The sequence below is a fragment of the Protopterus annectens genome, chromosome 2.part2 (genome assembly GCF_019279795.1).
Source record: "Protopterus annectens isolate FY-2018-M chromosome 2.part2, PAN1.0, whole genome shotgun sequence".
NCBI classification, from domain to species: domain Eukaryota; kingdom Metazoa; phylum Chordata; order Ceratodontiformes; family Protopteridae; genus Protopterus; species Protopterus annectens.
Genome location: NC_056730.1, coordinates 26,417,891 through 26,443,751, shown reverse-complemented (window position 1 = coordinate 26,443,751; position 25,861 = coordinate 26,417,891). Strand labels below are relative to the sequence as shown.

At 39.1% G+C, this 25,861-nt stretch overlaps 1 protein-coding gene across 1 annotated transcript in view; it reads left to right on the top strand.

Annotated features, from left to right (window-relative positions):
- Positions 1 to 25,861, top strand: part of DMGDH (dimethylglycine dehydrogenase) — a 1,049,975-nt gene that overhangs the window by 721,811 nt on the left and 302,303 nt on the right. Inside the window, exon 12 of the mRNA XM_044063708.1 lies at positions 2,814 to 3,031. Coding sequence (XP_043919643.1) covers positions 2,814 to 3,031 — 218 coding nt within the window. The remainder of the gene's footprint in view (positions 1 to 2,813; positions 3,032 to 25,861) is intronic.

Genomic DNA, 25,861 nt, shown 5'->3' with positions numbered 1-25,861 from the left:
TGTGGAATATTGTTCTTTACTGAGTTTTGTTTAAAGCAGTTAGATCTTTCTCTGCTTCAGTAATATTATCTAGACCCTTCAACCACGATAATTGTATTTTTAGATAGTTACATTATTTTTGGTACTTCATATGCAACTCTTACATAGTTTTAACCTTCTGGAAGTTGAAAGAAGCACATATGCATTCTCAAAAGGAAGGCCTCCAAAGATGTATCATGGGATCGTAAGATCATAGGATGTTACTAGGCTAATGGTGCTGAGGCACTTACAAAAGTAAAGTTGATTGTTTATTTTTGACTTTGTGTAAACTTCATGCATTATGTTGTAATGTTCTCTTCAAAACTTTGTATCTTTCTGTGCTATTTTTGTGATTGCCTTTGTACCTAGGTAGTAGCAAAATGGGTCCAAAGAGCAGCCCAGCTACTCGGTTAGCATAAATAAAAATGGGTCAAGATCCACCATATACTAACAGGATTATATTAGATTTACTAGCATGCATATTTCATTTATGTAGAACAGTGTATTATAGCTTGATAAGAGTGTGAGCTAATAAGCATAATTTTGTAGCCCCATGCTTGATTCTCTTAGTCTCCGTTTGCCAACGACATCACTGAGAAGTCACTTAACCAACCAGTTCTTCTGAGTCACCCATGAAGAGAAGCAAATATGCCTAGTAGGTTTATGCAGTTAGAAAATTGAAATACAGTTTAACAGGCTCTGTTGTGTAACTTGATCATGGAAAGTTTGCTAAGCAGTGTCGTCGTAGATCTGATCTACATATTTAAAAAAGAAAGCAAATATAGATGGAAATGAGAAAAACGACAAAACATTTTATTGTAAAATGGCTGCTTTTGTGCAAATATAGCCAGTGTGTTTCAATATGAAGTATGTTTTTTTTCATATGATAAAGAAATGTCATGGAGTATTAAACACTAACACTATGTTGCTAGATTTGTAGATACAAGGCATAGGTTGCTGAGTGGCAACTTTGGTAGCGCATCATTGTGAATAGAAAACTTTTAAAACCAATTTTGTCCTTTGTCCCTTTACGTTCTCCTTATCAACACCCATTCTTCTTTTCGGATTCATATCATTACCCCCCTTTTCAGCAGGTCTCTAATCAGAGCTTGCTATTAGGAGCTCTCCTTTCCTTGCCCTGTTGGTTTGGTAGAACTCCCCCTCCCCTCAGGCAAGGCCTAACTTTAGGAGAGCATGGTAGGCACAGAGAAATAGATGCTCACACATCAGCTAATTGCCTGGCAAGGGATGTGAGAAAGGCCTCCCAGTAAGGTGTCACCTTTAGCAGCTATTGTGAAAACCCTGACATTCCTCCTCCTGTAGTGACTGGCAGATGTATTTCAAGAGCTAATGTGCATGGTCATCACTGGCCACCTGTCATCCCCAGTCAGAGTGCATACATATCTGGTGGGCTGTATCATCTGTATTACTTGTCCTTTCTAGAGGTGGCATTTGGGCAGTGGGGATTCCACCGATCTTTACCCCTACTTATAGGCAAGACAGTTGCTACTCAACGTTTACTGTTGAATCACACTACACCCACACCAGTGCTTCCACTGACCAAGCCCTCAAACAGTGCTTAAGGTCAGGTACTCCTAGCCCTCCCTTTCCTTTTGTAATTCTATCCCACGCTACTCTGGATGTCCTTCCTTCCCACTGGAATTCCCTGCTTATCTGCTTTACTCAGTTCCCAAAATGCTTGTCCTGGATTGCATGAACTTGGGTATAATACACATCTGGAACACTTCATACTGTGCAACCAGCATAAGCTGTAATTCTTTGCTGTGTTGTTTCTTCAAAAGACATGCTAGTCCAGGCCTGATTATGTTCAAGTTGACTGAGTAGGCAGCAACATGTGTTTTAAGAAGTAAGTTTGTCATTTTTTTAGGTGTTACTAGTGGGTAGATCGGTGCTTAGCCCTGGACTTAATGTTTCATTTCGTCTTCATTTCTCATACTGGGGTGAGTGGGCAAAATAAAATGAGACTGCACTAATTAAAGATTGTTCTAACAACTGTGCTAAGTATTGAGGAAGGCAGTAATAGCATTTTCTAGCATAATCTAGACAGATCAAGAATATGTCATTTGGTGATCAGCACTGGGAACTGCATAATGTTGAGTTTTTGTTAAAAGGACCATGCTTAACACTTTTCCAGTTTTCTGAGACAAGTCAGCTGTTCAAATCTGAGAGGGATTGGAGAAGGTGACTAGGGAATGATTACACCAACATATGCTATCACAAGCATAAATCAGTAAAAAAAACAAAGTTGAGGTTCCACACCCTGAACTGGGTACGCGGTGCTGTGATTTTCTTTTTTTTTTTTGAAGTACAGCAAAAGTTTCCGAGTATTAAGGCATAGGAAGTGAAATGAAAATATTTAAAGAAGACTGGGATTAAACATATATTCTCTGGAGGACAGATGGAATTAGGGCAACATGGCAACAACCTTTTCATTTTAGAGTCATTTATTGGTTATGTGTATACCCTAATGTCGAAAGGGAAGGAGTTACTCAGGGACACGTCCTCTTTTTTTTTGCCCGAGACAGCTTCAGGAGTTATTGTTTTGTGTGAAGAGAAGGGTTTCAGAAAGATCTGTGATAGGTTTGTCAACTGTGTGTGTAGAACAGAAGGGATTCTGATTAGGACAGATAAGTGTACGCATGTTCAGGGTTTCAGGAGATCAAATACCTAAGCGTACTGAACTGCGGCACTTTGCCAACAATCATAGCTGACAAGCATGTTGTAAATTTGTTTGTAAAATTTAACAAGTCAGTTATTTTGCTTTCTTAATGCAGGTGGATAGAGGAAGAGGCAGTGAAAGGTGGTTACGATGTGGAAATTAAAAATATTACAGATGAGACTGGAGTGCTGGGTGTTGCAGGACCCCTTGCAAGAAAGGTACTTCAGAAACTAACAACTGAAGATTTCAGTGATTCTAGCTTTAAGTTCCTACAGCAAAGAGTCTGTTCACTCTCGGGTGTACCTGTCACTGCTATAAGGATCTCTTATACAGGTAAGGCTGTATTTGTGCATTTTCTTTAATTACTGAATAAATTTTCACTGTTATTTTTTTTAGCTCAGTATCTGCAGTAAATAATATCAAATAGTTATTCATGATATCATTTACATAGAACAAAGATAACAAGGGTTTGTATATATAGTTAATACTCCCCACCTGCAGTCAGCTATGTACACATAATATATTTACTTCTGGCTTGTGACTATCTATAGTGTTAGCAGGTAGTAACAAATGTACTTTATATATGGTAGGCATGACCTAAGCTTCTATAGTACCTGAAATAATTAAAATATAAATATACAGTTTATGATTAGAAAGGGACGTATTTTACTATTCATACATAACCATTTTAGGTATTGATAGTGATATCACAAGTTAAATGTTATAACTTCCTGGCGAGTTGACTTGTATTGCAGTCATGCTTTTGTACAGCTGAAACACTGTAACATTTATAGTATTAAAAGGTCCACTGTTTTGCAGAAATTTGTGAAAAGCAAGTGAGTATCAAGTTGATGAAAATACAGATAAGGTTATGCTTATTGCTTCATTTATCAACAGGTGAATGTGTGCCTGTAGTACTGATGAAGAATTGTTAATAAGAGTGATGTTTTGGCATGAATATGGAGAAGAAAAGTGAAGATGCTGAATGCTGTGATACCTCTCTGTGGTTATGTACAGGGCCTGTAGACATTCAAGGAGAAACTAGTATTATTTTAAGTAAAGTCATGGTGGTTACTTAAAGGTATATGCAATATTGAAAACTAACCATAAAAATAATAGTATATTCATTTTTTGATTAGTAAACTGTTTTCTTATATTGGGTGGGAATAAAAGATCTTTGCTCATGGATATCTAGTAATACTTTTGTTAGATCATTAGAGAGATGCATTTCCAAGAGAAAGAGTGTAGGTGATGGCATTGTATGTCAAACAATGCCAGAAGGTATAGAAAATAATAGTGAAGGTGTGATTTAGGTGGAGGAATAACAGTGATGTGAAGCAAGAGGTGCAGAATCAGTTAAAGTGATGTGCCAGTGGTGCAGAAAGATAATTCAACTTTAATATTAAGGAATTGATGAAGATGTTGGAGGAGAGCAGACGTGTCTTATGGTATTTATTAGGGCTGCTAGCTAGATACACAAAACCTTTGGAAGTAGATACAGTTGAGAACAATGGGTTGTTGTATGATCAGCAACTCGCCCTGATTCCATTTAAGCAACATGTTAGTGCAGTTTAAGAAATGGCTTTAGAAGCAACTAGTCGTGCAGAGTGTGTAGACAGCAGTTTTAAGTCAAAGAAAGACTGATTGACATGCTCAAAAGAAGATACTTTTTTTAGTCCAGACTTGCTGATTGAGCCATGCTCTCCTGGCTGCTCTGAGGATTCATTCATTCGGGTGGCGCAGTGGTTAGTGTTGTTGCCTCACAGCAAGAGGTTCTCTGGTTCAATTCTTGACTGGGGTACCTTCTGTGCAGAGTCTGCATATCCTCCGTGTGTTCTTGTGGGTTTCCTCAGGGTACTCGAGTTTCTTCTTTCAATATTCCAAAGACATGCATGTGGAGCCTTTCTCCCCCGGCCCCTGCTGAAAATTGGTTCTGTCCCAGCCAGACTTTCCATTAAACAAATGTTAAATAAATTAATTAATTCCCAAGTGATAGCCACATAGTCTGTTTGTTACTTGTGATTTCATATGGTTTCCTAGCCGAATGGAGAAACAGCTACTCTTGGGGGAAACCAGGTGCATCACTGTCAAGAGACTCCTTGTCGGTCCAGAGCCAGTGTTAACGACATGGGATGTGTGAGGTCCTGGGTTAAACACCCAGACAAGGACCCTGTACCTCAACAAGTAGTTTTTTGTCAGTTTGATTATTTCTTAGAACATGGAGTAATAATCTCCATGTACAAGACACATCACTTCTTTGAACTGGAACATTTCAGTTATCATTCATTTCCTCATATGGTCAGGTACTTGGGCATGTTTTCTTCTTTGAATTTTTGTTATTGTGTAGATTGTGTGTGTTCTACTTGAGTCAGTATTCTTGGCCGGTGTTTTATACAGGTTTATAGGCAAGTACTAGGCTAGCTGCCCTTACAGGCCATGTCAAGCTTAGTCAGTTTTCCTTTTTGTGCTTGAGTTAACAAATCCCAGATTGGCCTTACCCATCCCATGGTCGATAATCATACATTACTCCTAATGAGAATAACTGAGATCATACAATAAACAATTTGAGGGGACCTCAGCATGAGCTAAAGCATTTAGGAATGGGTCTATATTAAAATCACGAACGTTTACTTACCCGAACACCAAAACGCTGACACATGTTCCGTGACCGCAAATATACCGAACGCCCTAAACCGCGAAATTCAAAAACTCGAAATGTCATAGTTACATACTACCTACACAAACAAACTAAATAAACCACATACATACACTAAGCAAAACCCTACTTCTAACCATAAACTAAACACTACTTCTAACCCTACACTAAATCTTGCATATACCACCATGTATGGACTTAACTTAACCCGCACCCTAACCCTAAGGTCCGTAACTATCGCACACTTACCTTAAAAAGCTGTACCCAAACAAACTAAATAATCCAAACACATACACTTAATAAAACCCTACTTCTAACCCTATACTAAATCTAACATACATTACCATCTATGCACTTACCTTAACCCGCACCCTAACCCTAAGATCCATAACTATTGCACACTTACCTTACGGAGCTAAACCGCAAAAGGGCCAACCATGACGATTCGACATTTCGGATTTCACGCTTCAGGACGATTGATGTTTTTACGGTTTGATGAAGACGTGTCGGTGTTTAGGTATTTGGGTAAGAAAACGTTCATTCTTTTAATATAGACCCTTAGGAACTACTTCTGCCCATTAAGTAGTACAGGGGCAGTCCTGGTGTAAATATTTTGTTTTCAATCTGTAAATTGAAGTTGTGCTTGAATATGAACAGAGATGAAATTTGTTTTATGCAGATGAGGAGACTGTTCAAGAGCAGCGGTATCCTCTGCGTGATATGCCTGTCCCTTCTAATCATTCTGTTGATGTTGCAGAAGATGTTTAGATCCCTAGACCAAGTACTTCTGATGCCATATGACTTTCTGATGTGCAGTAAATCCATCAGTACTAAGTTGGAGGATGCCTTGTATGCCAGACACAGGTCACCTCAGTTTGTAGGATACAGAGTATAGTGACAGCACTTTTAGTCAGTCCACGTAGGACATCTTGTTTACTCCTTGTATCTTTTTAATAACCGTAGTCCCACCATTTCTCCAGCCAGCCTGATTGACATGGGCATCCTGAGGAAATGTAGCAATTGCTTCATGTATACTGGCAACCAGTTATTCCTTAAACAAACAACTACAACATGTGAGAGATGTATCTATACTATGAATTTGGAATCAGTTCTCTCACATAACAAACCAGATATCAAACATGTTGTCAGCACACCCACTTCACCTCTTGCACATAACAAGCTTACAACACACAAACCCAATATGCAGAGGTACTCACCAGAAGCCTATATAAAGATCAGAGACCTCCCAAGCACAAACCTACTGCACAGACTGCAGATCATACAGAATCCACTACACACAATAATACACACAGCAGTGCCTCAGCCAATAAGCCCCTATGGCAAAACACCTCAAAACCAAATTTCTTGGTCATAGGTGACTCCATAGCGAGACATACAGATGTTCCCTCACCACCCTGGACAAGGAGAAGGTCATGGTCAGCTGCCTGTCAGGTGCCAGGATCTGTCAGATCAAGCACACATTCAGTTCTGTCAGCAACAAGTACCGTTATGACTCTGTCATGGTCCATGTAATAGTGAATGACTTGAGACGTACCTCACTGGACTATATAAAGAAAAACATGACTGAGCTCTCAGATTGTGTCCCAGGAGTATGAAAGAAACAAAGGCAGAGGTGTATCCATCTTCATTAAAGACAAATACACCTCAAGACTGGTCAAGAGCTAACCCAAGTCCAACTAACTGTAGGTAAAATCTCCTTACATATCATTGTTAGCTATAGGTCCCCCACTATGAACCACGAGAACCACTCTGCCTACCTGGGCCTACTTAAGTCACTCACTATACAGCCAAACATCTTGGTCATGGGTGATTCCAACTCTCCTTCCATGGATTGGGAGTCATATGTGAACACAAGCACATTCACCCTAAGGTTCGTGATCACCAACATAGGGGGTCTGTACACTACCCCCTGTGTGTTGCCCTACCTGGTAAGGTCTGATCATAAATCAGTCTCTTTGGAAGTAATGATTATACCTGCCCCCCAACCCGTTAAGAGCAAAAAGCAAAGACCTTTCTTCAAAGCAAACTATAGCCTCCTAAGCGATGGCATAAATAGTTTAAAAAAACACTGCTACCACTGTCAGCAATGACTGCTGTACAGAGGTGTACACAAATGCCTTGTATAAACACCAGTATAAATGTATAGACTCTGCTGTACCTGAACAAATCAATGTCCTCACAAAAGAAACAAGCCACCCTGGTGGACATCAAGCAGAAATAGGTTATACAACAAGAGGAAGAAACTAATCTCTAAGAACAAGAGGGAAGTGACTTAACAGAGAAGGACACTCTCCATAACTTGAACAAGCAAATTAGATATGTTGTAAAGTCCTCTAATTCCAATTACAAAACTAAACAACATCCCTAGCTAAGGATAATCACAAGGCATTCTTTAGCTGCATTAGAAATCTAAAAGGGAAGGCCCAGCTTTGTGCTGAACTAGTAGTGGACGGTACCACTCATACTGACCCTGAGGACATTGCCATCCTGCTAGTAGATAGATTTAGTGCAAACTGCATCCCCTGTACCCACCAGACATACCCCAAAGCATCCCTGTAACCAGTCCTCTACCTGGTATCTCCAAAGAGCAGTCCATAACCGCACTGTCCATGGCCAAAAACACAGCCTTTATGGGACCACATAACATCCCAGGCTGCCTACTAAATGGTCTAAAACAGGACCTAGAGGAGCCACTTGGCACTCTCTTCAACCACAGTCTAAGTACTGGCTTTGTCCCACCAGAGTGCAAAACAGCAACAGTAACTCCCTTGCACAAAGGGGGTCCATCAAATGACCCTGGGAACTACAGATCCATAAACCTAACCAGTCTTATCTGCAAGGCCATGGAGAGAGTCATCATGAATCTTACCTACAAAGACATAAATGACCTTCAAACTCGTCTTGACCTGATCCACCTTGGCTTCATTAAGATTATATATATACCGTATATGTGTATATATGCATGTGTGTATATATGTATATATATATATATATATATATATATATATATATATATATATATATATGGATCTAGGATGTTCGCTCAAACGTATGAATCCATAATAACCGAACACACTTTAACGAAAGCGCTTTTATCGAAAAAGCGCTTTTGTTAAAGCGTGTTACAAAAAAAAAATAAAACACTACATTTACATTTTAGCAGGGGGGCGAACCCCCCATGTGGGGGCTTTGCCCCCCACACCCCCCACTTTAATATTCTCCCTCCGAGTCCGCACTAAAGTGGGGAAAAGGGAAATTTCCCTTACCTGCACCATAGTACAGCCTCAGCAACAGGCATACTTATGAGAAAGTAAGTATGCCCGGCCATTTGGGTTTCGGTCATTTTGCTCACTCAAGCAAACGTCCTACATATATATATATATATATATATATATATATATATATATATATATATATATGTAGAGATATATACACATATACACACACACACACACATATATATGTTTAAAATATATATACATACATACGTGTGCATCTTGCAGCTTTTTTCCTCTTTTATTTCTAGATACAATACATGTAGTCTTTCAAGCTACACTTTTAAACTTCAAACACTGGGCCAACTTAGTTTTTCATTTGACCTTCCTGTCCTAGCCTATATATATATATATATATATATATATATATGTGTATATATATATATATATATATATATATATATACACACACACACCCTTCAGAATAATATAATATTAAGGTTCATGAATTTGCCAGATACTTTTGGAGTGCATTGTTGGGCTTACAAAAAGTCCCAGTAGTCATTAACCTAGTATATGCCTATAAACGTAATAGAAATAGCACAGATTTTGTATCCTTACTAAATTTATTTTTCTTTAACTGAGTCATTGCAACATATATCAGTAACTGAATTTCTATTTCAGTACATTTCCAGAATTCTTTTTACTTTTTTCTGTCATTGGTAACTGCAGAATTACCTCAAAGAATCTGTATTTCTTCTTTATTGACGGTTTGTGCTTTTCTGATACTGAAAGTAGCTGCTGTGTATATACAGTACACAAATACAGGATCATAGGAGGTTACTAGATTAATGGCCCTGGGGCCCTTACAAGCCTACCCACAAGTTTATCCCCAAAAACTAACCTCAGTCGACACCTGTCTTCCCTGACGATGAGAGGCAGAGGTGGAACCCCTGGTAAAGGAGGGCTTATCTGGGTTATACAGTAAATATACATCTCAGTTGCAGAGTTTCCAAGATATGGATTTATAACGGTTTAATTGTTTTGTTTTTACTCAGTTTGTAATACTTTCATTCATCTGTGGAGCTTTTGTCCCTGGGCCTCCACTTAAAATTGGTAGTTTGACCCAATTGCACTTTACTGTTAAACAAATGTCAAAATAAAATTATAGCACAGTTTCTAAAGTTGAGCTGTTAAAAGAGAAAACACTAAAAGTTGTTTTCCAAGGATTTCTCAAAGAGGAATAACATATACCAAATGAATGGTTAACTGAGGTGATAAAAGTTGTAATAGTAGAGGAAATCTGTGATGGGTTGATAAAATTAATATGGACAAAAAGAGAGCAATAACCTTAGGAAACACAGATTATAAATATTTATGAGAATTTTGCAAAAAGGAATGCATATTGTGCTGGACCAGGTATTGGTATTATTATATATTTATTTATTTAGACAAGAAACATCTTTATTAAATGATCATGTTTGACATAGGCAATCCTACATTTATATAAATGAAAATAAACCATAGTAACATAATTGTATGTGCAAATATTATACATTAGTTATAATCTATCCCGTCATTGTCAGTCAAACATTACATAGCTCATTCAAATATCCTGCCTTCTTTTAAACATCATTCCTCCTCTGCATGTATTGTTCCCACAGTTCCCATTTTTTCATATGTAATTTGCTCCTACCCTTTTCTAAAGATCCCAATTCCAGTTGTTTTATCCGTGTTACTATATTCACTACTTTACTACAGTTGTCTTAGACTTTGATTTCCGTTTTCTAGTAATTGTTTTTTGGCAGCCACCATAGTTAGACTCAACAAGGCCTTACTATGTCTAGGCAATTCTCATCCTCATCATAGCTCAAAAAATCATTTTCTTAGTTACACCAATTTGCTCCTGCAGTATCTCTGACAGAGTAGTCTGCAAGGAATCTTTAAAGTCTGCCAGTGCATTACACTCCCAGAAAATATGTTCCCAATTACCTCTTTCTTCCCCATCTCACCTCCAACATTTGGTGTTTACCTGAGGAAATATACAGTTGGAGTCTACTTGGGGTTTAAAAATACATATGTAAACACTTCCAAGCAAAGATCCTAAATCTTCTAGACTTTGTTGGATATCTGGGAGACATACACATATCCTCCATTAGTTCTCTGTGATTTGCTTATCCAATCTCTCTTCCTGATCCTTTCTAACCTCCACTGATTGTTTTTATACTTATCATGCAGTATTTTATATGCTGTACTAATTATTCCTTTTTTAATAGCAGCTTCTTTGCTAGACTCTACTAAAAACTTTACCAATGCTGGTCTTTCAATTAGGATCCCACTATTTATTTATCTTTGCTTATAATTTGATATCAGTCATTGATATGGAAAGCTATCTCTAACCTGCAGTCCAAATAAATTCCTGGCCTCTTCCCATTCTGTTATCTTTCCCTCTCTAATTATTTGCCCCCAATACCTTGGTTCTTTTGCCAGTTTTCTGTGATAAATTCCAGACCCCTCTTGCCTATTGTCTGTATCCCTAATTGCAGTCATCCTTATTGACAGAATCTCCTTTCTCCATTCCCATGTTGGCTTAGTTCTTAGAGTACTTTCTGCTACTTTATGAATCTAATTTTTTCCTTAAGAATCTGCATCCAAAATCTAGGTTCATAGGTTCATAGGTTCATACTAGGCTATCTGCCCAAGGGCATTTATAAGCCTAGCCCATAGTTATGTGGCTTTCGCCACCCCTTTAGTTTGAATAAAAACTATGCCTATCATTTTGCTGTGCCTCTGTCAAGCGGTGACACTGAAGGGGGTATATCTGCAATCTCCCATCCATTGGTCAAGATTCCTCTTGAACAAGGCCAGAGAGGTGCTCTGCCTCACATGTACCGGGATTTTGTTCCACAGCATAGGGAGTCTCTGGGTGATGAATCTGTCCCTCCAGCACGTTCTATTTATAACCGTGTCAAGGTTTAAGTCTCCCGCCCTTGTGGTTCTGAGGGATCTAGATTTTTTGAGGTGAAGCATATTCATCAAATCTGGGTTTGACATGGCCTTATATGTCAGGCACAGGTCACCTCTGAGCAAGCGGTATGAGACTGAATAGAGCTGGAGTTCTTTCAGTCGGGCAGCATAAGACATATTTTGAGACCCTTTATCCTTTTGGTGAGGAACTTTTGGGGCCTTTCAAGCTGCAGCAGGTGTCTGGTCAGATACATTCGAACGGGACATTGTACTCAATCATAGGTCTAATGAGTGATGAGTACAGGGGGACGATGACCTCCCTTGATCTAGATGTGAATCCCTTCATGATCAGGTGGGCGATATAGAAGGTTTTCCTAACTACTTTAGCAACATGAGTGTCAAACGAAAGGCTACTGTCAACCTGGGTCCCCAGATCCCTGATGACTTTTTCTGTGCTCAGTGGATTGCCACCTATATGGTAGCTAGGGGTAACCTTGTTTTTCCCGAAGGGTATGACTATGCATTTTTTGGTGTTTAACTTCAGGCCATGGCTCTGGCACCAGTTATCCGTTTCTGTGAGGCCCTTCTGGAGGATATCTGTGTCAGATGTGTTTTCGACTATGGCGCCCAGTTTGCAGTCATCTGCAAACTTTGTCAGCCATAACCCTCCTGTGTTTGCTTGTACTTCAGAAAAGTAGATGCCAAACAAGAGTGGACCCAGGACTGAGCCCTGTGGGACACCACTTGTGACAGGCTTTGAGTCTGACATGGCTCCAGCAACTCTGACCCTGTGGGTTCTGTCACTTAGCCAGTTTGCAACCCATCTTGTGATGTATGGGTTTACATTCAAGCTGATGAGTTTTTCGATGATACCTGAGTGGGGTATTGTGTCGAAGGCCTTTGCCAGGTTGAGGTAGGCTGTATGGACTGCCTTTCCCTCATCAATGGCCTTGGTGACAGTCTCGAAAAAGTCAACCAAGTTTAAGAGGCAGGATCTGCCTTTGACAAAGCCAAACTGGGTTGGATCCAAAGTCTGCAAGTTCCCTATGTCTTTATTTATGAGTTCCATTATGATCCTCTCCATGGCTTTGCAGATAAGGCTTGTCAAGCTAATGGGGCGGTAATTTCCAGGGTCTGTGGAGGCACCGCCCTTATGAAGTGGTCTCTCCTTGTTTCTTGACCCCCCCCCCCATTTCATCATCATCATCATCCCTTTCCACTTTGAAATATACGTTTCTGCTTGTGCGGTGTATAGGAGCTTTAACTGTGTTGCTGTGACATACCCCTTTAATTTGGGTAACCCAAGTCTGCCTTTTTATAGTGGAAGAATTAGGATATCCCACTTGTCTCTTGCTGTCTTCCCCTCCCAGATAAAATCCGTCTGCTCCTTATTAATTGCTATCCACAACTTCTCCAATGGCTGATAAAAATATGCCTGATCTGTCTATCAGACTAAAGGGACTAAAAACATGTAACTGCTTGTATCTTACTATCCATATAACAGAGCTTCCATTTTCTCAGTGTTTGTATTAACTTTTGTTTAATCTCCTCCCCCTTATCCTTAGTTGCAACACTGGAATCATTTTTAATCCATAATCATAAATACTTCATTTTATCATGTCACAATAAATATGGATATTGCTGAACCAATTCATGTGTGGGTACATAATTTACTGCTATTGATTTTGTTTTAGCTTCATTAATTTTGTATCCCAAAAATATTTGAAATGATCTCATTATGTTCCACAGCACTGTAACGTCCCTTTCTGGTTTTGTCAGCTATGAAATAATATCAACTGCAAATAGATGGAGCTTTTCTTTACTACCAAATCAATTATATTCTTGAATTTGTGAGTCCCTTATTTTCTTAGTCAGTGGTTCTAAATGTAATGCAAATAACAAAGGGTAGAGAGGACACCCCTGCCTGGTTCCTCTGCTCAAGAAAAAATTATTAGAGAGGACCCCACCCACTTTAATTTTCTCCTCTGCTCCCTCATATATCCTCCTAATCAGCCTTATAATTTTATCAGGGAATGCAAATGCTTCAGTTGCACTGCTCCCAGCTTACTCTGTCAAATGCCTTCTCTGCATCAAGAACTACCAACAACAGTGGTATTTTCTTACATTCTGCTTCCCTCTGGATCATCCGTGTTCTGTTAATGTTGTCAAATGTTTGCCTTCCCTCCACAAAACCACATTGATCCATATTTATCAGTTTTGGCATCACTTTTGCCATTCATTCAGCCATTATAGACATAAACACTTTATAATAATCATGGTTTAGTATTTAAATGGACCAGTATGAAGCTGGATCTAATAGATGTTTACCCTCTTTAGGTATTACAGCTACCACCACTTTCTTTCAGGATGTTGGTGCCTCTCCTCTTCTTAAAATATTGTTAAAAAATGGGTCTATATTATATTTTTGAAAGTTTAAAACATCGAACACCATATGGTCGACACCATATGAGCGATGTTTGAAATTTTGAAAATATAATAAAAAAAAAGTAATAAAAAACTATACTTACCTAAACGCTGTAGGCAGGGGGGCAAGCCCCCCTGCGCCCCCACACCCCTGCTACTTAAATATTCCTACTCCAAGATTATTGCATTGAAGTAAAGGGAAAATATTCCATACTGTGATTTCCGTGTTATGTGCGCAACGTTTCAACCAGTCGGGTTTGCTCAATACGCATTCATCATTTACAATTTTTGATCATGCGATAGGAACCCAAAAACACCTTCCAGACCTTTATCATTTTTCCCTCCTAGCTTTCAGACATCCACAAGAATACCATCTATTCCTGGGTACTTTCCTGTGGATTGGTTATATATCCCCACTTTTATCTCATCTCCTCCTATCCTGTTAGTAATTGAGCCTCATCTACCTCTAACCATGGATATTTAATTCTTCCATAAACACTTGCATTTGTACCTTTTCTTGATTTCCATATTTCTCTGCCTTGTACAGACATTCATAAAATTTCCAAACTATTTCTAGTACCTCTACAGGATATTTTATCTTCCTTGTTGTGGACTCAGTAAACTTGACAACAACCCTTTCTACTTTCTGTTACCTGAATCATTGTGCTAAACGTTTTTGTGCTCGGGCGTTATTAAAAAAAAAACAGTTGCTTAACTGCAATCTTTCTAAACTCATGCATATTATTGAGGTAATCCATTATTTTCTGTTTAGCATGTTGCAATTGCTCTTTTTCTTGTTATATGAGAGTCACGGTATACTGTAATACTTTTTCAGTCCCCCTAAATAATTCTTGTTTTTTCTTAACAATATCTCTCTCTTATTTATTCTACCCTAGTTTTAAATTCCAGTTTAGTTTTATTCCACTCCCTAACAAACTCACGAAAATGTTTAGACTTCTCCGACAACCAAAAATCAACAGCATTTAATGCACAACGATTTTATATATTTTTATACACACATACCTTTATATATTATGTTGGGAGTATGTGTGTATTAAAATCATATTAAATTCAATATTGGATTTAACATTAAAATTCATTATTATTATTTAAAACATTTAAAATATTCAAAATATGTTTTTGTAAATAAACAAACCAGATTTCAATTACATTGCTAGTAGTGAGGGGTATCCATGAAATATGTGTACAGGCATAAGGATTTTTAGTTTTACCATTTTATGAAGTGTATTATTATTATTATTACTAATAGTATAGTAATATAGAGTGTAGGTCAGAAATGTTTTTAAAATAGACCATTCATACAAAGTTAGATGAAACAACAAACAGTAGTGTGTTATAGGTCGCATTAATGGCAATAAAAACACAATAAAAACTCATCGACACACATTCAATACATATTAAGATATATTTTAAGTAAATTTATAAAGCACATATTGAATTCACTATGTGCACACATTTTAAACAGTGTCGAGTATTAATTAGCACATAGAATGACACACATACAGTATTTTATGGTGTTGCTTTTAGGTTTAGACTATTTTAAATCTTAATTAATCAATGAATCAATTAAAGTATATATATAAATGAATTTCAGCTTGTGGCACTTTGGTTTTCTGAAAAATGCATGTAAAGTGATCGCATTTAAAGTTCAAAGTAAAATAAAGGAGTTTGCCTTGAAAGAAGGACATTTTCGTGATTATTGCACCTTACTACTTGTGGCACTTGGTACCGGATTATCAGTGGTGTTGATTTTTGGTTATTCCACTCCCTATTTCCACCCTATTTTTAAATTCCACCTTAATTTTATCCTACTCCCTAGCTATATTTTCAAAAGAAATGTCTGTCTTCTTTAATAACTCCCGAATAATTTCCACAACCCTTTCATAAAATTCCTGTCTTTTTAACAGGTGGGAAAGCACCAATGTCTCATTTTTATTTCATTACCCTACATTTATGTTTTAGTTATTCTTTGTGCGTGATCTGTAATAGTTATTGGGTGTGTATCAAAATTTTCAATTAAATGCAGACGTCCCTGTGAAATGTAAGTTCTGTCTAGCCTAGCCCAGTTTTTGTATCTTTGGAATTAATATGTAAATTCACTCCAAACTCCTACTAGTGAAGTCACATCTTCCATTACAAATATTTTCATCAACTTCTTCAAAAAATCTACCCTTCCTTGATATATTTTCCCTTCTGAGCTCTCAGACACATCTTCACTGCCACAAATCAAATTCCAGTCCCCGCATTTAAGTAATATTCCCTGCTGAAAGCTGATTATTTCTCCCAGAATTTTCTTACGCTCCATTATAGTAGTTTTAGTTTTAATATAAGTACATGCCAGTGTAATACTCCTCCCTTGCCATTACCCCCTTAGTACTATAAATCTACTATTATTATCTTTTTACCTTCGTCTGTCACTACTAGAGCTCCTCTTGCAATTAATATAAGTAGTCCTCTTTTCCTTTGTCGCAGGTAGTCCACTGAATAACAGTCCTGAAAACCTTTCTTTATCAAATTCACATATCCAGTTCATTCCAAATATGTTTACTGTAGCATAACTATTTGCACTGCACATTTTTAATATAGTTCACTACTCCTTTTTTATATATCTGTGAGACCATTTACTTTTAAAGATAATAAGGAAAGCATCATTGTGTTAAAAAGTTATTATTCCCACATTTTATGTGTAACAGCTTTTTTATTAAGTATCTAGTTCCAGCTTTTCTGTTACATGCATACTCTAGCAGGTTGATCTTTTATACAGTTGTGTCACCTCTTAAAACTGTTTTATCGAAAGGCCTCAAAAAATAACAAATACACCCCTAAAATTTATTGCTAGCAGAAAGCTTTATTATATTGAGTGTTCTTTTTTATTTAAATGTTTTCACTTAAAAACTTGTTACTAGATCAAGCTGAGAGCCTTACTTCAGTCATCCCCTTTTGAAAGAATGAGAAAAAGCACACAATTTTTTCTTGTATTGTGCTGTTTTGGCCAGACCTTTCTTCTTTTTGTATGCTGCAGTGCCTACATTTCTTAAAACTGAACAAAGAGAAGGAGGGAAGAAGGAAAATAAAAAAAATACATGCACCTGTTTACTTTAATATCTCCATTACACTTGAAAATAACTGAGACAACTTCATTTTATAGCACACAGATTATATCACGCATTACATTTTCTTTTACTTACAGTTAACGCTATCCCTCCTCTTCCCCTCTCCTATGTGCTCTTCCAAACATTAATGCCATGATGTAGGGCATATGCTTTAGAGTCCCCTGTAAGTTTGAAAAAGTCAAAAAAGTCCAATATTTCCAGGTTTTCTTGTTCTGGCATGTTTCACAAATATAATTAATGCTTTGTAATCCCACATTTATTTTCCAATTTCTAAGTTGCTTGTTATATTCCTGTTTATCTGTGTCTCCCAAATACAGTCTCTTCTTCATTTCCAACTTACTCTCTGTTCTTCTAGTCAACCCTTGTGCTTCTTTCTGTCTCTCAAGCATTTTCTGTTGAAACATTGGAAAAGGTTTCCCTGGCACAGTCTCTCTGTGGTCTTTATTACTTGAAGAACAAGAAGAAGAATCTCATTCTGACTCACAGCTCGTTTTAGTTGGACAAACTTTTGTATTTCCTCCTTAGCATGTTGTGCAGCAAAAAATAATATTATTGCTCCAGGAAAGAATATTTTGAAGATAGCCAGGTAAAGTAGTTTGAATCTCATGCCTGCTTCTCAACATTCCCTTCTTAGTGGAATAAATTTACTCCTCTTCTACCTGATGTACGTGAGTAATCATTTTCCACAAACACTCTACTCTCTCCCACTTTTAGTAGTTTGTCCTTCTCCCATAGTTTTGTCAGAATCAACTCCTTCTGCTGGTAGGATTGCATCTCTAACATTAAAGGTCTAGGTTGTTTTCTCATGGCCAGGTTTGGAGCATACACATGATGTGGCCTTTCAATTAACAGCTCCTGCATTGGAATACTAGTACAGTTGCTTATTTGTGATTTCATAAATTTAATACAGTCTGTTCCTTTCAGCTTCTCTGGTACAGCAGAAAATCCTGGGGGTTCCCTACAAGCTCTGTCCTTTAATGCCATTATTTTTTGAAGAATCTCTTATTGAGCAGTCTCATATTCAGCCAGCCATTTATTCATTTTGACCTCTGTTTTTTGCAGTAGTATCACCTCATTATCTGTTTAAAGCTTCTTCCATTTTTCCAGCCTGTTGTTATTTGAGATTATGTACTCCATCAGTGTTTCATTTATTTTAATCAGCTCTGAGTACATTTGACTTATTTTTTCCTCTAGGTTACTGGAAGTCGTGTCTTGCACCAAATCTGGAGCTTGCACTGCTTTTTGCTGAACAGCTGCAGAATTCTTCCTAGTCAGAGGGCCAGATTCAGTAAAGTCTACACTAAGTGTAGACTGTTCTGAGTGAACAGACGACACAGACCTTCTTCCTCCTAATTTTAGTTTTCCTACTGATATTCTTGCAGATTTAAATATTGACAGGTATTCACAAAGGTTACCACAAAGTGTAGACTACATGTACACTTAGTGTAATCTTTCTGAGTGACTAGAGAGTACAAAAAATATTATAAGAATTTTATTGAATACATACCATGTACACTTAGTGTACACTTTCTGTAGGCTTTATTGAATCTGACCCAGTGTTTTTTCCTCACCTTTTGTGATTGATTTTCTTTCAGGTTCTCTGGATTACTTTTTTGCTGGCATCCAGGCAGTGAACTGTCTAGCCAGTTACTAAAATTTACCCCAAAATGTGAGTTTACTATCTCTTTCTTCTGAGTTTCTGTGTTCATACTGGTAGAGCTGAAATTAAGCTGTTACTCAATATACAGCCATCTTGGAAGTCCAGGTATTGATGGTTTTGTTGTTAAGGTACAGAAATTAAAGAGATGCTGATATTGATTAAAGAAATTATATCTTTGATACTTAAAGGAAATGAAGAAGCAAGAATAGTGATGTGATTTAGCAAAACATTTTGACATGGTTAATCATGAAGCAATGTGGAAAATACCTGAAGCATATGATATAGGTGAAAGAATAATGAAAGATATAAAGAGAATTCTGGGCTAAGGGTGATGGCAAATGGATGGCTTGGAAAAAAAAGTAAAAATTGAAAGTAGAGTAAAGTAAGCCTGATTATCTGTGTATCGTGGTAGGTACCTGCTGCTTGTGTAGGCACTGGCATCCCCCTCAGTCACTCTCCCACACAGACATGTACACATTCACACACACACACACACACACATGCACCACAGCCCCGTACCTGTCCCTGAATTGTGTGCCTACCCCTATCTAGTGGGTTCCCCCACCTCCCCAATCCCCCTAGTAATCAAAGTACTGTTAATGCACACGAGTTTAGAGTTCTCTCTGGTGACTAGTGTATCCACTGTTGTTTATATTCATCTGATTCAATGTTTGGGTTGTCAGAGCTGATCAGATCCAACTTTAGCACCTTTCTCTAGGGCTTTGGATCTGAGGTTGTGACTCCTCCCCTCCTCCTACCTTCTACCTAAACTACCTCAGATCTTGTTTTCTGCCTGCTTTTCTGCAGATGTATTATCCTACAGTTTTGCCAGTCATTTTCACAATATATTAAAGTTACTTAATATTTTCCTTCTTGAATCCTACCTTTAGTGGTTTTATGGTATTAGACATTATAGTGTAGCGATAGGCTTACATTCCAGCAGTTTAAAGATTTAGTTGCTTTTATATTATATTTATCTGTAGTGTATCTTTTCTAGATAGTTCTATATTTATATTATACATTTAGAAGAGTATAATACGTGTGTGTGTTTATTAGCAATAGGATATTTGGATAGTCTTTTTTAGAGATGGTTTGAATTGTGTTATGCACAGAGATTTTTTTGACAGTATTCTGATATCAGACAAAACTTCAGGATTTAAAAAGTGTTCAACCTGTGGACACAAAATTCCTCCCTCAAGATTTCAGTGTGTGTGTGTGTGTGTGTGTGTGTGTGTGTGTGTGTGTGTGTGTGTGTGTGTCTGTGTGTGTGTGTGTGTGTGTGTGTGTGTGTGTGTACGTGTGTGTGTGTGTCTGTGCTGTTTAGGTGCTGCTCCTCTACAGGCAAACTGTGATATTCGTGCTGCCTTTGGTTCTATAGCTATACAGTGTAGCAGGGAAAAAATGATTATAAAAGGCTTGCTTCCCCCACAGGCAGGGTCTTCTACTCCAACTATGTCTTCTGACTCCAGATCTCCATCTGCTTCTCCCAGCATTGAGAAGAAGAAAGAGAAAGAAAAGGATAACACTAAGGGGAAATAAAGTGAAGCCGAAAAGTCTGCAGAGAAAAGGGCTGAAGAAAAGAAATTAACAAAGAAAAGGTCCCTGCATCCAGCTAGTGTGTGGTTGCAATACACAAAACATTGAGGCAGTCAGATCCACTTGTCAGTCAGTTCTGAACTCCCCCTCCTAGAGCTACTTTTTTTTCTGTGAAACTATGGCTCCATTCACAAATACTTCAAGACAAATGTCCATCCATGTCCTCATTTGTAGCATCATCGTCAAGGATGGTCAGATTCACTAGACATCTCACAATTCAACCAAATGATGAGGAAAGTTTTGAGGACAGAGGTCCAACTGGGAGTCCTCAGGCTGCCTTCCCCTGGGGGAAGTGTGGGTTCAGGCCCATCGACCATGTCTCATTTTTATCTGATACTGAGTCAGCATTTGGAACCAGTTCCTATGAGTCCAAACCCTTCCAGCACACCTCAGTCAGATCCAAAAATCCAAGAAACTTCGGCTTCGACTGCATCTCTTACCGTCTTGACTGTGATGCAGTCGGATCGGGACTCATCCCAGAGCTGAAGCATCAGTGTTGGGGTGCAAAGTGGTGGAGTTGACTCCAAGATTCTCTGATCCATTCCTTCCCCCTCCATGCCTCAGCACTGAACAGCTCAGGACCAAGATCCTTGTTGGAGAAGACCTCAGTTAGAATGAGGAGACTTCTTGAGTCAGTTAATGGGGGGAGGGGGTGCTTCCTTGGCTCCACTCACTGGGTTAGCTTTCGAGGCTGTGGTACAGTCTTTGGTTGGAGCAAGAAGGCAGGTGCATGCATTAAATTTGAATCTGCCCCATCATCCAGTTGAACCTGTTCCTTACACCTCTCATTCAGATTGACAGAGACATTTGGAACCATTAAGCTCTGAGACAACTCAACATTCAAGTTCCCAGTCTGACTCTGATCTGTCTTCACCAGAACCAGAGAGACATGTTCCAAGGAGACAGATATTTAAACAGAAGCACATAGATTCCTGTCCGTCACTGAGGACGTGGATTTGGATGAGGGCAAAGGATCCCCCAGATCTCCTCTGGAAGACGTTACATTTGGGGACATCTCAGAATTGATGAAGCAGAAAGAGGGATGATCCACTGAAATTCCTTCTCGGGATGAATCTGTGTTTCTTGAACATTTTCAGTCTGGCTTATCTGTGTCCCAGGTGGTTCCCCCTCCAGATGCCCTCATAGATCTCATAACACAGAGGGCATGGAAGGACCCTGATATAGTAGAGTCAGTTCCTAAAAAAACTGACAGAATTTTCATAGCACCAAAAGATAGAAAGCATTGGATGAATGGACCCCCTTAGATGCCATGGTAGTAGTAGCAGCCACAAAGAATGAATTGACTGAGGATAATTCTGTCCACCCCCCTGACAGAGAATCAAGGGCATTGGACAGATTAGGAAAACAGGCTTATGCTTCAGTGACCTTTGCCTTTTGCTGTCAGAGTGCTGAACTACATTGCACACATGACACATTTTCAGATGGACTCGATCAAGAAGATTTCCAAGTCAGTCTTGGGTAACTTGCTTTCAGATGTCCAAAAAAAAAGTGGACATTCAAACGTCTACCCTGCAATCTACCTCTAATGTAGCCATGTGCCTGCTATCCATTGCAGCAGATGGTACAACAAGAGCAGCTGGTACATGCATTACCGTGAGTTGCATTCCTGGACACGGCTTTGCAATTTCATAGAAAGCTTTACAACATCATCTATTAATGTCCTCTTTGATGATTCCACTCTTTTCGGACCCAAAGTTAAAAGTTAACAGGAGTAAGCAAGATGGTAAGACCCTGTCTGCCATAGAAATCCATTTATCCACCCCACAGACATCCTATTCCAGGAATCAAAGAGGGGGGAAATAAAATGTGATTATGGAAATCACAGGGTTTTCATCATGGCACTCCTGGGGACAGACCCTCATGGTGTTGGGGGGGGGGGGTAACTCAAATGGACATTGTTCAAGAGGCAGACCACAAAATCAGGGTTTTCATGGTTGCTTCTCTGAGAAACCCAACCAACACCCTTGAAGGGTTAACTGGCTGCTGCACTCTGGAGGCAGTTGGGGATATTTAATTTTACACCTAGAAGCTTGACAAAAGATTACTTTGGATTCCTGAGTGTTAAGGAAAAAAATCACCTGAGACTATACCATTCCCTTTTTGTATCCTCCAAAGAAGAGATTAAAGTTTCCCAGTATTCCACCAGATCAGTTGGAATCTGCAGGAAAAGAAGTTTCAAAGTTGCTAGAAAAAAGTCATCTAATGGGTCCCCCCAGCGCAGTTAGGAGACTATTCCCGGTTCTTTTTAGTTCCGAAGAAAATGGTGACCTCTGACCAGTATTGGACCTCAGCCACCTCAATTTGTTAAACAGATGAAATTCCTGATTGTCATGGTACAGCCCATAGTGCCTCTATTGATGAAGGGTGATTGGATGTGCTCTGTAAATCTCCAAGATGCCTACTACCATAAAAAGATTCAATGGCAATCCAGGAGATTTCTTCACTTCTGGCTGGGAGACAATCATTACCAATTCAGAGCACTGCCATTAGGTCTCACCACAGATCCCCAGGTGTTAACCAAGATGTTAGCAGTGGTAGCAGCTCATCTTCGACTGCAGGAGATCCAAGTCTTCCCATCAACATCAAGCACTACTATGTCTTGCAGACCAATTAAGGATAACAATCAGTCGTGTAAAAAGCCAGCTGCCTCCTACTCAGCAGCTAGAATTCATATTATGTCATATCATCACAGTTTGACAAATTAACAAACTCCCAACAGCAAGTGCTGTCATTAAGATTGGTGGCTTCTTGCATAATTCAGCATCTGTGTCCCCAAGCAAGATTGATTCTTTATTTATTAGGTCTGATTGCTTCTAGCATCACTTTAGTTCCACTGGCAAGATATCACATGAGAGCGGTAATGGGTACTATCTCAGTCCAGTAGTCACAGAGTCTTCATCCCTCCGTGCCAGAATTCATCTCACTCAAGTATGCAGAAACAATCTTCCTCTCTGTTAATTACAGAAGGGAGACCATTTTGTCCACCAGCGTCCCAGGCAACAGCAACCATAGACATTTCCCTTCTACAGTGAGGGCATTTAGAGGGGAAGATGGTTCAAGGTACTTGGTCACCTGTAGAGGCCAAACTTCACATCAGTTTCTTGGAGATGAGAGCAGCCCACCTAGCATCACAGGCTTTTCAGGACCATTTACACAAGTGTGTAATGTCCTTCCAAATTGCCATTATGTCAGTGGTATGGTACATCAACAAACAAGGGGGAACATGATCAATTCCACTTTGCCAGGAATCCATGAGAGTTCAGGAGAGTATGGAATGGACAATGTCTTTCCATCATTTTTTGGTAGCAATGCACATCCCCAGGGCATTGAATGTACTAGCAGACAAACTGAGCAAGTTGATCCTATTTTCTCATACGTGGTATCATAGACAGTGGCAACAGAGATTTTCAGTAATTGAGGCCAACCTTGCTGCAACCTCTTTGCCGCTTAGCTGAAAAACAAGTGCAGTGGTTACTTTGCTGTCATCACTCCACAGAGCCAGTCACCTAGAGAAGCTGTAGTCCCCCTTGGCCCCTGGGGATCCTCTATGAATTTCCGCCAATACCTCTCCTGACAAAATTCATATAGAAATCCACAAGGTACAAGACCACGATGATCCTAATTGCCTCATTCTGGGTCTTGGCAGGTTTGTTTTCCCTTCCTTTGCACTCATTTTCTGCACTGCTCTGGGTGCTTGATCCCAGTCTGGATCTTATGAGTCATCTATCAGGGATGACTGTAGTGGATGTACAAGCCCTAAAGTTAACTGCATAGTTTCCAATTTTATCAATAGCCACAGATGCCAGGCTGTCTTCTCCTGTAGTTTACATAATTTCTTCTTCTCCAAAGCAGTCAACCAAAAAAACTTAGAAAAGTAAGTGGAGACAACTTTCTATTTGGGCCTTATCAAAACGACTGATCCCCTTTTCTACCCCCTCCCATCGATATTGGAGTTTCTTTCAGAACTTTTTCACCAAGGATCTTTTTTCTTTCCTGTCATCAAAGTTCAAATGGCTGCCATTTCAAAATTTCACTTGGGCCATAATGACACTTCTGTTGCTTCTCTTAGAATATCTAAAGATTTCTTCAAAGGAACTTTTTTATTGAGGCCTCCAACTCTGGACCCAGTAACCCCATGGAATGTCGCAGTCTTACTTCAGTCATTGACTCAGAAATCCATTGAGCTAGCAGCATCAGCTATCCTTAAGTACCTTTCTTGGAAAACTGTTTTACTAATTGCTATTACATCTGCCAAACAAATTTCTGAACTATACGCACTCTCACGCAAGCCACCTTTTCTCATTTTCCACAGACAGAATGTCACTGAGAACATACCCTACCTTTCTCCCAAAGGTGTCATCTGAAGCAAATTTGGATCAATCTGTCTTTTTCCCAATTTCTCTAACAAAGACGAACATATGCTTTATACCTTAGATGTTCATAGACAGATCAGATTCTGTTTACACAGTAACAAAGATTTTAGAAAATCAGATCAACTGTTTGTCTCCTTTTCCAAAGCAAACTTGGGAAATCATTTCAAACTCTCCTCAGACTGGAAGATGCTGATGTCTATGCAGTCACGAAAACTTGGTTCAGGGCTGCAGAGAGCACCCCTGCCTTACCAGGCTATACCACATTCCACACTTTCCGACCCCAAAATAAGGTTGGAAAGACTAAGGGTGGTGGAGTCTCTATCTTCATTAAAGACAGGCACACATCAATACTAGTTTACCAGCATGACGCACTGGAATTACTCCAGGTGCAACTGACAGTTGGCAAGACACCCATCCAATTTATAGCCAGTTATAGACCCCCCTCCATGACTCAGGACACCCACACCTCCTACCTGGACCTACTTGACTCCATCAACGTAACCCCTACCACCCTGATCCTTGGTGACTTCAACTACTCCATCATAGACTGGTGAACTATTCCTGCACTAATGCACTCACCCAACAATTTCTTGACTTCATCAACTCTAATGCACTAGACCAGCTGGTCTCATCCCCCACAAGGGGAGATAACATACTGGACTTGGTTTTCACCAACATGGGTGACCACTGCACCACTCCCATAGTATGTTCTTCCTGGTGAGATCAGATCATCAGTCTGTCTCATTCAAAGTTTCTATCCCATCCAACCCCTCCTCAGCCGTAACCAGGCTAAAAAACTTCTCAAAAGCTGGCAACACCCACCTAAGAGAGGGTATCAGCAGCTTCATACCACTGCCCCCTCAGAGGATGCAGACAACTATGCTGAATAGTATGCCAGTGCATTATACAAGCACCTATACAATTGCATGGACTCAGCCATACTCAACATAACTAAAACCTGCTCCTCAAGGAAACACAAACTTGTCTGGTGGACATCCTCCATCAACAGTCTTTACAACAAAAGGAAGAAACTGTTGTCCAAGGGTAAAAAGGAACAAATTCCAAACAGGGAAATCTTCCTCCTCTGCCTCATCAA